The following is a 14143-nucleotide window of genomic DNA, read 5'->3' as shown; positions in this document are numbered from 1 at the left end:
TAGCTGTAACCAAAAGTCCTCGAAAATCGACCAGACGATTAGCATCTGAGCTGGATTTATCACGAAGGTCAGTGCAAAGAATGTTACACAAACAGAATTATAAATCTTACATTCCACGTTTATTACATGGGTTACTTGAAGATGATCCAGATCGACGACTTCAGTTTTGTGGATTGATGCTTAGCCAACACAAACATGATCCTAACCTTTTTAATAAAATTATTTGGTCTGATGAGGCCAATTTTAAGTTAAGCGGACAAGTTAACAGACTTAACTGTACTTATTGGTATACTGAAAATCAAAGTCTTTTGTTAGAACAACAGCTGAATCAACCTGGTGTGAGTGTTTGGGGGGCAATATCATCATTTGGCGTACTTGGACCATATTTTTTTGAAGGAACAGTGACAGGAGATAAATATTTGGATATGCTTCAGAATTACGCGGTGGGTACCAGGACTCATGACGTTTGCAGAAAACTTTCAAGAACTTTACTTTCAACACGATGGTGCTCCACCACATTACGCCACTGCCGTTCGCGATTATTTAAACAAACGTTTCCAAAGAAAAGTTATTGGTTGAAGGGCAGATATTGACATGCCCCCACGTTCACCAGATATCACACCAATGGATTTTTTTCCTATGAGGAGTAGTCAAGGACTCTGTTTATTCTCGAAAGCCTCATACTATTGACGAACTGAAAGACTACATACATGACACATTTTATGATTTGGACAATGATCCCACACTATGCCGTAGAGTATGTAACAGTATTCCAAGTGATTTATGAAAACTTTACATAATTTTTTAATTTTGTAATATTGTTATATTAATAACAAAATATTAAACTATTAACTTTATTTTATGTTTCTACTGCAACACATTAATACACAAACTACGAAACAAAATTTAAGGCACTTACACCATGGTAAATGCAGAAGCTGTGATTTTTCCAAAATAGTGTGCACTAAAAAAGTTTTACATGGTACAGATGTTGTGGACTGTGCTCAACACTGTCATTTTGTACTGGATAAAACACTTTGCAATAAATAATAGTATAGTATTATATAAATAAATCATGATGCTTCCCATTAGTATTTGTGCTCACTGAGACATGTGGGATAAACACCTGTTCTGCAGTTCCTGTAAGAAGTTTACCACCAAGACTTACTGGTGATCTTCTTTTACTTGTTTTCAATATTGACAACAATAAAAAAATCAGGAATCTCAAAGTTAACTGGTAGAACACTATAAGGCAGGACACAGCTGACTATTAGAATAACAACACACATAATTTATAAACAATATTTCATTGAGTACAATACTTCTCTACCATATGTTGTATATACCCGTATGTCTATGAAACAGTCAAATTTCAACGCATTTCATAAATATTGAAAGCTAATAGAAAAAATAATCAGACACAACATCAGATGTGTGCATTTTCACACACCAGCATTTTTGGCTGAAAAGTTAAGAGGAAATTCGCACATCAGCATTAAAAGCAGACATTAACTCTTACCAGTTTTCAGTAAATGAATGATTGGTGCCATTCAATTTAGCATTGATCTTGAGGAGCAAGTTTCCTATCGTGGCATTGTCCAGACGTCTTTTTACAGTCACATCCTTGATGCACTGGGTCAGCAGGCCAACCTCCAACTCTGCTAGTATCTTTATTTGATCTGCAGCAACAATTAAAATACTATAAATACAATCTACAAAAGAAATTACTATTGTTATTACAAAGTTTTGTATTCAATAGTTTACCAGCCATTATACATTTGGGGTCTAGGAATGGCTAACTCTGTTTGGGTGATCTCGAATGGACTGGACAATATCACTCAAGACCAATGGGGCAATACAAGATGGTTGGCTTGAATCAAAGCCTGTCAAGCGTCCTGCATGAGGTGGCCCTGCTTTTGATAAACCCCAAGATCTAGGCTAGTGCTCCGAAAGTGCAATCTGCGGTGGTGGTTTCAGAAATTCTTTATTCACGAACAAATGCATAGAATGTACAATGAATAGAGTCAAATATAGAACATTATAACTAATAAAAAATTATCTAATATCAACTTATAAAATATTTTATATTATGGTAATATATAGTTGTCATGTACAGTGTCGCTAGAAAGTTTAGGGACACCTGTCTGAAAGAGAAATGTTACAGTTGGCCCTAAAACTAACTAATTTCTCAATGCTATTGATTGTTGGCTGTTTTAAGGACATCAATTCAAGTTTTTATTCAAAATTTCAATATTTTATCTCCAAAAATGTGGAAGAAGCATGCATTAATGTATTTTAAGGAAACTGCCAAAAAAAACCTTGTTTTTTTTTAGATATTTTATTTTTATAACTTCTTAACGGCTTGCCATATTGTAATGAAACTTGCACAGTACTTTTATTATAATATGATGATCATTTAAAAAAATATGTCATGTTACAAATAAATTTTTGTACTCAACTGGTCAGGGTACAAATAAAATTTTATTTTCGAACTTTTTATAAACAACAAAAATGTGAGTTTTAATTTCGCTTCTACAAGTAGACGCCTTCATTTACAGACATGCGGTCTGCACGTCATTGTTCCTCTGGCGGTTTTGTTTTGTGAAACAAGGCCTGCGCGCGCATTCCACACTGCCATTGTGACAGTTTGTACTGCAATCTTCTTTGTGATTTGTTTATTTCGCTGTTTTGTGAAAGTTAAAGCTGTGATTATGGGCCGCTCATCATCTGTGTCCGAGGACATTAAATGGCAAGTTATCGGTATGTATAAAACCGGTAGTTCATACCGAACAATTGCATCCAAGTTACATGTGTCTAAAACATGTGTTGAAAATACAGGTGCGACGTTTTAACCTAGCCTATACCGTGATTGATGCCCGCGGAGTGGTAGGCCACGTAAAAACCACGCCTCGGCAGGATCGTAAGCTACTCGTGATGAGCAAAAAGGACCGAAATGCAAGTGCAAACCTGATTTACTAATGCAGCATGAAACAAGATGATGATCGTTACAATGTGAGTGTAGCAACTGTGAGTTCCAGACTTAGAGATGCAGGTATGAAATCATTTTACGCTATCCGCAAACCTTTGTTAAATGACAAGGCCAAAAAGACACGCCAAGTTTGGTGCAAGGCTCGATTAGGGTGGACAAAAGAAGCTTGGCGGCGTGTTTTGTTTTCTGATGAAAGCCGTTTTGAACTATTTCCAAGGCGCAGAGTTAGGGTACGACGTACTAATACTGAAAAATTTCTACCAGCATGTGTAGCGCCTGCAGTTCAGGCCGGTGGCGAAGCAGTAATGATATGGGTTGCATTTCAAGTGAGGGTCCTGGGGAGCTTCAGTTCGTTGAAGGCACAATGAACAGTATTAAATATTGTCAAACTCTAGAAGAATTCATGTTACCAATCTGCCAATAAATTGCTTGGTGAAAATTACATCTTTCAACAAGACAATGCCACCGTGCCACAAATCAAGACACACACAAGAATGGTTCAGTAATCATGATGTTGAGGTTCTGAAGTGGCCACCACGAAGCCCGGATCTTAATCCGATAGAAAATTTATGGAATACCATGGCCAGTCGTCTAGCGAAGAACAAAACCCAAGAACAAAGCTGAACTGAAGTTCATGTTGGCACAGATATGGCGGAGTATCAAGAAGGAAGACTGTCTGACACTCATTGATTCGATGCCAAAACGGATCAAAGAATGTTTATAAAGCTAATGGAGGACCTATTGATTACTGATTTGTATGTATTCATGTCCATTTTACTATTTTGTATAATTTAAATATTTGTTTCCATTAAAAACAAACTTTTGTCAGAAATTTGTGTTTTTTTTAAGCCTGTCCCTAAACTTTTTTAGCGACACTGTACACACACACACACACACACACACACAGCTAAACCAATCAATTATCCCTTAAAAAAAAAAACTCTTGGAATGAATATAGAGGTTTATTTAGTAGATACTCTTTAAGTTCAGTTTTGAAATTATTAGTGTTGTAGTGAGTTTTCAATTCAATTGATAAATGATTTAGAAATGTTTTCCCCGTGTATGAGGTTTTATTTTTATAAAATGCCATTAGATGAGAATCATTAGATATATTGAACCATGTATTATACTGATGTTTTCTTTCTGTTAAGGCAAGATTGCAGAAATGTGTAACGTAATTAATAGTTTCAAATATGTAAAGATTGTATACAATAAATATTTGGAGTTTCCTAAAAATATGTTTAATTGAATCTCCTATCTTTACCCCTTTGACTATGACTAGTAACCCCGCAACAAACTCGGGAGCGCCCAACAGTAATCCCGATAGCCTACAGAAAGCGCTATGGTGCTAAACAGTTTTCACAATAATGTTTCATGATCAATAATCTCTTGCTTGAATATGACTACAATCTAGCGGAATAAATAAGAAACAGTTTCAATTAGTTTTCATCGTTAACTCTAAATCTCCGTTAATCTTTTATTTATTTATTTCAGACCCAATTGACGTTATTCAGGCCATATAAATGTATTCAATTAGTTATTCCAAGTAATCAGCTGATTCTATTTTTTATGTTTTTATTGAATACAGGTTGTAACCTCACTTTTACGTTAATGGTTGCCCTGATTGTAAATGTTTTGCTGTGTTTACTGTGAGTAAATACACGTGGCTGTTTGTGTAATTACTGATCATGTAAAATGGCATGCTCCCCTTAGACTTACTGCTCGGCATTTTCCCGCCACCATCCCTACTACAAATAAGAAGGACAAGTCAAAGAGAGCATGCCACGTGTGCAACTAGACCAGCGTCGGTCGACGAGCAGCAGTCACATTTCTCTTTCTTAGTACGTTTATAAGAAAATACGGAATATTTTATCTTATTCAGATATTTTGTAAATATAATAACTTTTGTTCTTAAATAAATTAAGTTCTGTATAAATACAAAAATAAAAACTTCAAAAACGTTTAATGGAGTGTTTTTTATAAAACATCTCCTGCAGTAAACCCAAATTAACTAAAAAAACAAATCAAAAATTTAAAAAAAACTTACTTTTTAGGGCACTCTTACTAAGAAAAACCCACAAGTTAGGGTTAAATTTTTATAATTTCAATATCTTGCTTTTGTTTAAATAGAATTTAATCTAAATTATGGGATGTGGTAGCTCCATAAATAGCTACACCGTAAACAGTATAAGATTTGACGAGATCATAATAAACTGATTTCAGAGATTCCAAACACTTCTATAATGCAAACCTTAGCCAATCGTCTCAGTGCATATAGAACACTGGAAATTTTATTTAAAACATAGTTTAAATGTTCATTCCAAATTAAGTTTTTATCTATAACTAATCCTAAAAATGTGCTATAAGCATTCAGCAATTATTCTTCTTCAATGCTATGCAATCACTATGCATTTTCATGTACCATGAGAGTTTCCCCATTACAGTCTTAGCGTGATCAAGATTGTAGTTATGCATCGAATCATAGTAGTAGTAGATATTAGTAATCAAGTATGAATCTACAAACAAATGATCCAAAATCAAACTTCATCTATTTTTCAGGGTGCAGCGCGCCCCATGAACCCGGTCTATCAGTTTTACTGAATGATATGGTCATTGATGAAGTTTTAAGCACCAAGTTTCTAGGAATTCACATTGATAAAGGTTTGTACTGGGAAAAACATGTGGATGTTGTCTATACTAGAATGTCCTCAGGCATCTTATGCTTTGAGGAAATTGACAGAACTTTGTGGAATACACCTACTGCAAAATGGCCTATTATGGCCTAGTGTACCCAACATATGTCATACGGCATAACATTGTGGGGAGGGTGTGCAAATGTCCATTTCCAGAGGTTTTTTGTCCTTCAGAAGAAAGCAGTACGAATCATGGCAAAACTGGGAATTAGAGAATCCTGTAGGGATTCTTTTAGAGAACTTGATTTGATATTTTTAAGGGTACTTGTTTGTTATTTGTATTGTTTTGTAACTTTTATTTATATTCTAGTATGTTTTAATCGATACGACGCTCACCATACAATATTGTAATTGTCTACGGCAATAAAGCTATTATTATTATTATAATTATAATCTTGTGGTACATTAAAGTACTCCAATGTGAGCCATTAGCAGTGGTCAACACTTGAGCATCATTTATTGGCACAATGAGATAATCCTTGTCATTTACATTTGAAATAATCAAGAAAATGATCATACTCATTCAGAACCTTAATAGCATGGTCAATGACTGGATTCAATATTAGAAATGAACCATTAACCCTTAGCGAGCCACAAATAAATAACCAAAACTAGTCCTAAGAGCCATACACCTTAAAAAATAAAAAAAGAGGTAAAAAAGACACATTTTTTCACTCTTTATTCATTTACAGCCAAAAAATGGTAAAATCATAATTTCACTGAAAAAATTTAATTTTGACATTCTATGTGTTCATATATAAAATTAACAATAGTTGAACACAATTATTGTAATATTTTACAAAAAACAAGCATATAGTAATTTTTATTTAGAGAAAATATAAAGAATATAGTACAAATTTATATATATATATATATATATATATATATATATATATATATATATATATATAAATTAAATAAAAGCAATGAAACTAAAAAAAAAACTTGACAATAAAGCCCTACATCACGATAATAATGCATAAACTACACTCTACATTGATTAAAAATATTGATTAACATCAAAATTGAAAAGATAAATATGCGGATCAAAAATGGAAGGGCGAATAAACATCTAACCTCACGGAGGCTACAGGCAGACTAAGCGCGCGTCAGTAGACGTCGCTGGCTCTGCGGGAGACTATGAACATCCGGCCACCCGCTATTTTGTCGATCGAACAAGAGCCGTGACCTTCAAAATAGACACGAATGGTTGTCCCTTGTTTAACAGTTTTTACTAAGTTTGTTACCCAGAAATGCTTTTAATAATATTTTTTTTTTTATTGATTTTGCGTCAGTGGACGTCGTTGGCTTTTTAGCGCTAGTTTAGGCATGACGTCTAGTAACGTCATTGGCTCGGAAAGGGTTAAGAGTGTTGAGGAAACCAAAATATATATATAAGATGTCATCTGAGACCCATTTTTCTTCCAACAGCTCATTTATAGCGTGTAAAGATGTGTAGTCAATTTCAATTTGAGTCATAACTGAGTTAGTAAATTTTCTACATTATGTGACTTGGCTGCTAATGCTTGTATTGGCATCAATATCAACAGTATCATCCACATGACAACACACTGTCTGATAAGTCATTTTTTCTCATTTAGTTGCACTTCTTTTAATCCAATCATTTGTTTTGTAGAGAAATTAAAATTATTAATTTTTAAATTTAAGTTATTGCCTTTTAAGTACTGAATTAATATTTTTTTTGACCGGGACACTTCTCCTTTTGGTGATATAATGTATATATAATTATGTCCAGCGCAAAAAATATATCAACATTATTTCTTTATTATTCTTTTTTCAAAAAAGCTTAGCCACCAACAGTATTTGAATCATGGATCTCAGGCTCTACCATATATAAGCTGTCTCTCAACCATTTGAGCTATCAGTAGCTTGTAAGATACAAGGATGGAGATGTACTTCTCCTACACCTGTCAGATCAAGCCTAAAATGCCACATTAATCAACTCAGTGTTTAACATATTTGTTTAGTTGCATCTTAGATGAGGACAAGTAATCCAATGTATTAAATACTATCTCAATTACAATCTATATTAAAATTTGTAACACAGTGCTTAAGAATTAATAGCATAAAACCACAGAAGTTCAAATAAACACATGACTATGCTGGTAGGCCTATGTTCCACTTGTTTTGGTTACCCATTCACTTCACAATCAAGTAAGGGTTTCCTGTTTTACACTTATTTTTTCCTGTTATTTAGTCATAGTTATAATTAATATTGCACAGATAACAAACTTGTTAAAATATAAAACAACAAAACTATATTTTTATGTTTAGGTTATGCCAGTTACAGATTAATTATATGTAGTTAATTATCATATAATGCAATTAGCACAGAAATTTAATATATGAGTCTATTAAACATGACTTTGTTGCCAATAAGAATTGCAATAATCATCAGTTAGCACTGCCCTTTACAAAATAATTTAAAACACTGCTCCCTACTTTAAGACAAACACATCAATAACACAACCTCTTCCAAGTTCAGGTTTAGCAAACAGACACGTTTAATCATAACAAATCTCTTAGGGGGACAGAGTGAGACCAGTTTGGTTACAATGGGGGTTGGATATTCCCCTTCCCCCGTTGTGCAGGCTGTTCAGAGCCTTTGTGGCCCTCAGGTATGTCTCCCTATCCTGGAGATTATCCAGTATGGTGTTTATACCAAAGCAGGGGAGGTCTAGCCTGGATCGGCCTAAGTCGTTTAGGCTGATATGTCTGTCCTTTCTTCTCAGAACGATGGAGAAGATGGTTTGTTTGCGAGCAATCTCATTCATACAAATCAACATTCTTACAATCCAGGAAAATCATGCGAATCAGCCCTACATTAAATTAGTATGTAGGATTGAGAAGGTGCTAGCAGCAAAACAAGAAAAGCCGTAGGTGTCCATCTGGCCATCAAAGGAGTTTTGACAACACAGGCACTTAAGCGATTGTCAATGCAGTCTTGAGACATGGTATTGATGATCAGATGTGACTAGATAAGGGTCCTGCTCATGAATAGGGTGGTTATGTCTTAAGAACTACAAGGGTTTGTCCCCAGGGTGGTGTTTTTTATTCCTTCTGTGGAACCTAGTTGAAGATGATCTGCTTTCGTCTTTGCACAGGAGTAAGCAGATGGTATTGTGATGGCAAAATTCACACAACATTCACGAAAATGACCAATGCAGCTTTGAACATGGTGTGATGGGATAGGCCTTAGTGTCAGACCCAAAAAAGCTACCATGACCGCCTTTACAAGAAAGTGTCAGTTGGAGGGTATTGGTCCATTTTTCCTGAAGACTCTTTCCATTGAGTTAACTTCTGAAGTAAAGTACCTATGTATCATCCTTAATAGGGGGAGTCTGAACTAAAGATCTCATCTGGAAAGGGTTATCACTAGAGGGAAATGGTTCTTGATGCAATGCACAGGGGTGATAGGAGAGTCTTGGGGACTTAAGCTGAGGCTTCTGTATTGGCTTTATATCTCAGAAGTTAGAACAGCATTAATGTTTGGGCTGTTGTCTAGTGGCCAAAACGGAGGTCAAGATGGCGGTAGCTAGTCTGGCTAACATCCAAAGGATGGCTTGCCTTGCTATTTTCCAAGTGCACCAGGGGCAGCTCTAAACTGCTATCTTTAACCTTGCCTCCTGAACATTGTAATTTGGGCTATGGCTAAGAGGAGTGCATAATGTCTTCAGCAGACAGGGTTTTGGAATCTTCGTCTGTGGTATAGAAATATGATGCTTAGCATTTCACTGATCATCAGACAGAATTGAAGGCCTTAGATTTTTGTGTGTTCAACCAAAAACATGTCTGGGATTGTTTCAACCTGTTTGTTGGGTTCCTGGTCATTAAGGGTCTCTGGGAAAGAAAGAGATGTTGTCCTGCTCAACTTGAACTCAGCATCCAACATGACAAGGCCTCAACCATAGTATTTCTAGGAGTGAATCCTTTGGAGTTGTCTTGAAGTGGGTTCACACTGAAAATGAGAGCAGGTGGAGACTGCATCCGGGTCTGAGGATGAGTAGATAAGTCCTGCAGCTCTCCCAGGGTATTGTCTAAATTTCTTTCCATAGGTAGGTTCTCAGGTTGTAGGTCTAATTCCATTCTGTGTATTATATGACGGGTAAGGGGAAACTGCTGAACACCTGCTTTTTGATTGTCCTAATACAAAAGGAGTGCTACACCAACTTTGGTAATCTGTACAAGGGTGGTAAATTTCCCCAGGATGACCTGACTACGTCAGATTCTTAACACTGCACTAAGAAGAAGGTGAACTGGAGTTAAACCAAGAAGGTGATAAATCGCAAAAGTTTGATGAAGATATTATCTATGAAAACACTCAAAGGTCAAAGAGGTAACAACATTCAGATAAGGTAATCTAAGATTTGAATTTGAGGATTTAATAAGTTAAAAACATTCGTTAAGTTTTCTCAGTCCTTTTGGTGTTCACATGATGACTGAAGAAAATAACATCAAAATCTAGTGATATTTCTATATCACAGTGATCTGCAAGCCAAATAAGTAGATTACAGTATTTAATTCATAATTAAATAGGTTATTCCTAATCCTAATAATATTATAAATGTAAGTGACTGTTTTTTTTTTCATGCATAAACTATACATCCGATGGTTATAAATTTTTACATGGATATTCTTAGGGTTCTTGAAATGAATATAGGCCTATTCTTATTTTGAAAATTCATCCGGACATTATTTAATTCTAGGCATCTAAAAAAATCCAAAAAAGTTATTTTAGTTTTCTTTACTTCAGATTCTAATTGTCTACACTAATGAGGTGTTATATGCATATGTACTTACTCTTACTCTTACTCCCATGGCCATGGATACCCTAGGTGGTATTTGGCCTCGCCAACCAGCTGCCTCCATCTCCCCCTGTCTTCACAATCCCCCTGACCCGCTCTCAATTTCCACAAGTCCTTCTCCACCTGGTCCTTCCAGCGATTTTTGGGTCTACCTCGAGGTCTTCTTCCAACTGGATTGTGTTTCCAAACCTCTTTAATCAATTTATCATCCTTCCTCCTCATCACATGGCCTGCCCACCGAAGTCTCCTGCTCTTTGCTTCTCCTACGTCTGGAGATTGAAACATCTCTCTGATTTCTTGGTTGTGCCTGATTCTCCATCCATCTCCATCTCTAATAGGTCCGAAAATTTTCCTCAAAATTTTATTCTCGAATGTAACCATTTTCTTTTCTGCCTGTTTATCTATAATCCATGTCTCTGCTCCATAAAGAAGAACTGGTCTTATAACAGTCTTATATATTCTTAATTTTGTTTTGTAAGACAGTAATTTTGATTTTAAAATATTATTTAATGCGTACATGCTTCTATTTGCCAAATTTATTCTATTTTGGATTTCTATTAGTTCATTACTCTTTGAATTAACTATTGCTCCGAGGTATTTGAATCTTTCAACCTGTTCGAATTTATGGTTCAGTATTTCCAAATCTTCTCTACCATTATTTCCTCGCCTAAAATAAATCAACTTTGTCTTAGCGTCGTTAATTTCTAGTCCTATTGACCAGGTTTTGTCTATTAATATTCCTGTCATCTCCATCAGTTCATCTCTGTCATTGGAAACTAACACCACGTCATCCGCAAATGCCAGTGCTCCTATCTTAGTTCCAATGCTTATACCTAGTTTCCTATTTCTTATTTCTTTCAACGCTTCTTCCAGGGCTAAATTGAACAGTAATGGAGAGAGGCTGTCTCCCTGTCTCACCCCTGTTTTTACTTCAAACTCGGGTGAATATTCGTTTTCCACTTTAACTTTGCATTTGGAATTTTCTAAGCTAAGTTTTGCCATTTTTGTTAGTTTTGTAGGTATTCCATACTGCTCCATTTTTTCCCATAGTTTATTTCGATTGATACTGTCATAAGGTTTCTGAAAGTCTATGAATAATCCGTACAATGCTCTATCAAATTCCCAGTGCTTGGCTATTGATTCTTTTAGAACAAATACTTGATCGATGGTCGACCTTCCTTTTTGAAATCCTGCCTGGTGATCTTCAATTATTTCTTCTGTGTACACTTCTAATCTTTTCTGTATTATTTTTGACAGTATCTTGTATGAAGTATTCAACAATGAAATTCCCCTGTAATTATTTGGCTCTTGTTTGTCCCCCTTTTTGTGTAAAGGCACAATTATGGCTTCCTCCCAGTCCGAAGGCATCTCTTCTTTTTCTCATATGCATATGTATTAATAAAAAATGAACATAACTTATTTATTCAATTGTCTTTAATTTGGTAAATTTATAAATAAAATAATCCCTATAATGCCTAAAGCTGAAGCTTAGCTGGGCTTCTAATTATGGTTTTTTACAACTCCAAGAAACACTTACTAATAGGTCTATGCAGTTTTGGGATATGTCCCTAAAATGGTGGGTGCAATTTTGTGACATAGTAATTTTTGGCCCTAATCTCAAAATATCAGATCTTGTCTCACTGTTGAATAAGTTTACTGTAACGTACACATTTTCTTCAGCTTAGAGCCTTACATGTTATCAATCAATCAATCAATCTATTTACATGCAATTTGCTTTGGCCACCATAGCATTATGTAATTTGACCTCATATTTATTATTACCTGTTATTATTATTATTATTATGCCTGAGAAAGGATTCACATGTCAAAAAATGTATTGGTAAAGTTGTTTTATGTATATTTTTGAAACTTAAAACAATAGTAATCAATCTCCCACTTTTCTAATCTTCTATAGCCAACAAATTGTTTTACTTAAAGGTAAATTTAAAAGGCTGAACTTACTGTATGCATCACTTTGCCGCTCAGGTACTACAACCACAGCCAACTGTACTTTCTTTTGTTCGTAGAACCGGAAGTTCTCATAGAGACGGTTCATCTGCTGTTCGTCAATATGTAATGGCTCACTGATCTTCATTCCATTATTGGATCCCACACTTATCATTTTCTCTGCAATTCGCCTAGATTTCAAAAAACATTATTGTTACTCTTAGTGACATTGATCCTAGTTGCATTTGTCTCTGTAATACTATATTACTAAAACAATTATTTATTGAAAAAATGTGGATGATTTCAAATATATCGTCAATACTACCTAAAATGTACATAGGATAAATCAAGACTAATAATAGAGAATAAGCCAGTAATAGAGAATTAATGTTACCCAGTATTGTAAAGAACTCATATGTGAAATGGCTGTGGTAAAAGTCGCTCTTAACACCACCTGCATCTACATTATGGGTACCTACATATCACCATCATCCAACTTAGATGAAACACTTGATATTCTTAAAAAAAATCTATAAAATAAAACTGGAAATCTCAGAGCTTCTAATCATGGGAGATATCAATGTAGACATTTTAAAGCCCAACAGAAGAGCAGGTAAATTTAACGGGACCTTGGCTTCTCACAATATCCATAGGCTGGAGTTACCGCCTACGAGAATGACCTCCAACACCATCTCATCAATTGATTGGATCTTCACTAACATACATAGGGAACAACTAAATGTAACGGTGCATCATTCTGATCTCTCAGATCACACAGCTCAGGTTTGTACAATCTACACAGAACACACAATAGAGAATTTCAGTAACTCATATCACAGTTTTAAGCCAGAAAACCTCTATGATCTAAAATTCCTACTTCAACAGGAAAACTTGAATGACATGAAACAAGTTGACACTGCTGAAGAAGCCTACAACATTTTTATCAGGACAGTGGCAATGGCTTAGGACACATCCTGCCCCAGAAAATTAAAGAAACCTAAAAAGAGACTAAAATCCAAACTCTTTGCAGATGAAGATCCTGCAGGTTGAAAGAAATCTTTCTAAGACCACAACAGCAGTTTGAAACAACAGGGGAACACAACATCAAAAAGGCTGCAGTTGTGAAGAAATCCTGTGACCAACCAAAAACTATTGAGACAACATGCTTCCGCTGATTTACTTTCCAGTAACCAATGTTACCGACTTTTATTTACAGTATATTTATTATACATTGCGTATTTTTGTTATGAACAGTGTAATACAAGTACAGTACGATCTCATTTATCTGAATGTACAGGTTATCTGGAATGGTTTTACAAAACAGAGAGAGTTATATAAGTATAAACTAATTTTTTTGTACTTCTAGTGTAATTTGTTTTCTGTTAACACAAGTTAGGCATTCAGAATCATGTGTAATAACATGCATTATCAAACAGAACGATGCTCAGTCCTGATATCAATTTCACAACTGATCAACCTGAGTTAAGCTACTTATCATTTCGGACATGTTTACAATAGACGGAATCATCCACTTATTGCACGTGATCACCGACTCGTGCAACAGGATGAGACCGCCTAGTACAGTCACATTTTTCTGAGCCTTCACTCATGGGACTTCAAGTGGATGTCAACGCTCACTAGGCGGGATTCAGTCACTTGACTGGAAGTTTGAATTAAAATGTTCGAAC

The 14143-nt window shown here is 35.3% G+C and overlaps 1 protein-coding gene across 1 annotated transcript in view; it reads right to left on the bottom strand.

The window, feature by feature from the left end:
- LOC124357292 (protein argonaute-2-like) overlaps window positions 1-14143 on the bottom strand; it is an 88696-nt gene that overhangs the window by 25100 nt on the left and 49453 nt on the right. Inside the window, exons 12-13 of the mRNA XM_046808951.1 lie at window positions 12471-12646; window positions 1520-1679 (exon numbers count right to left, since the gene is read on the bottom strand). Coding sequence (XP_046664907.1) covers window positions 1520-1679; window positions 12471-12646 — 336 coding nt within the window. The remainder of the gene's footprint in view (window positions 1-1519; window positions 1680-12470; window positions 12647-14143) is intronic.

The sequence above is a fragment of the Homalodisca vitripennis genome, chromosome 3 (genome assembly GCF_021130785.1).
Source record: "Homalodisca vitripennis isolate AUS2020 chromosome 3, UT_GWSS_2.1, whole genome shotgun sequence".
NCBI classification, from domain to species: Eukaryota; Metazoa; Arthropoda; class Insecta; order Hemiptera; family Cicadellidae; genus Homalodisca; species Homalodisca vitripennis.
Note: the sequence above shows the minus strand (reverse complement) of the source record. Positions and strands in the feature narration are given on the sequence as shown.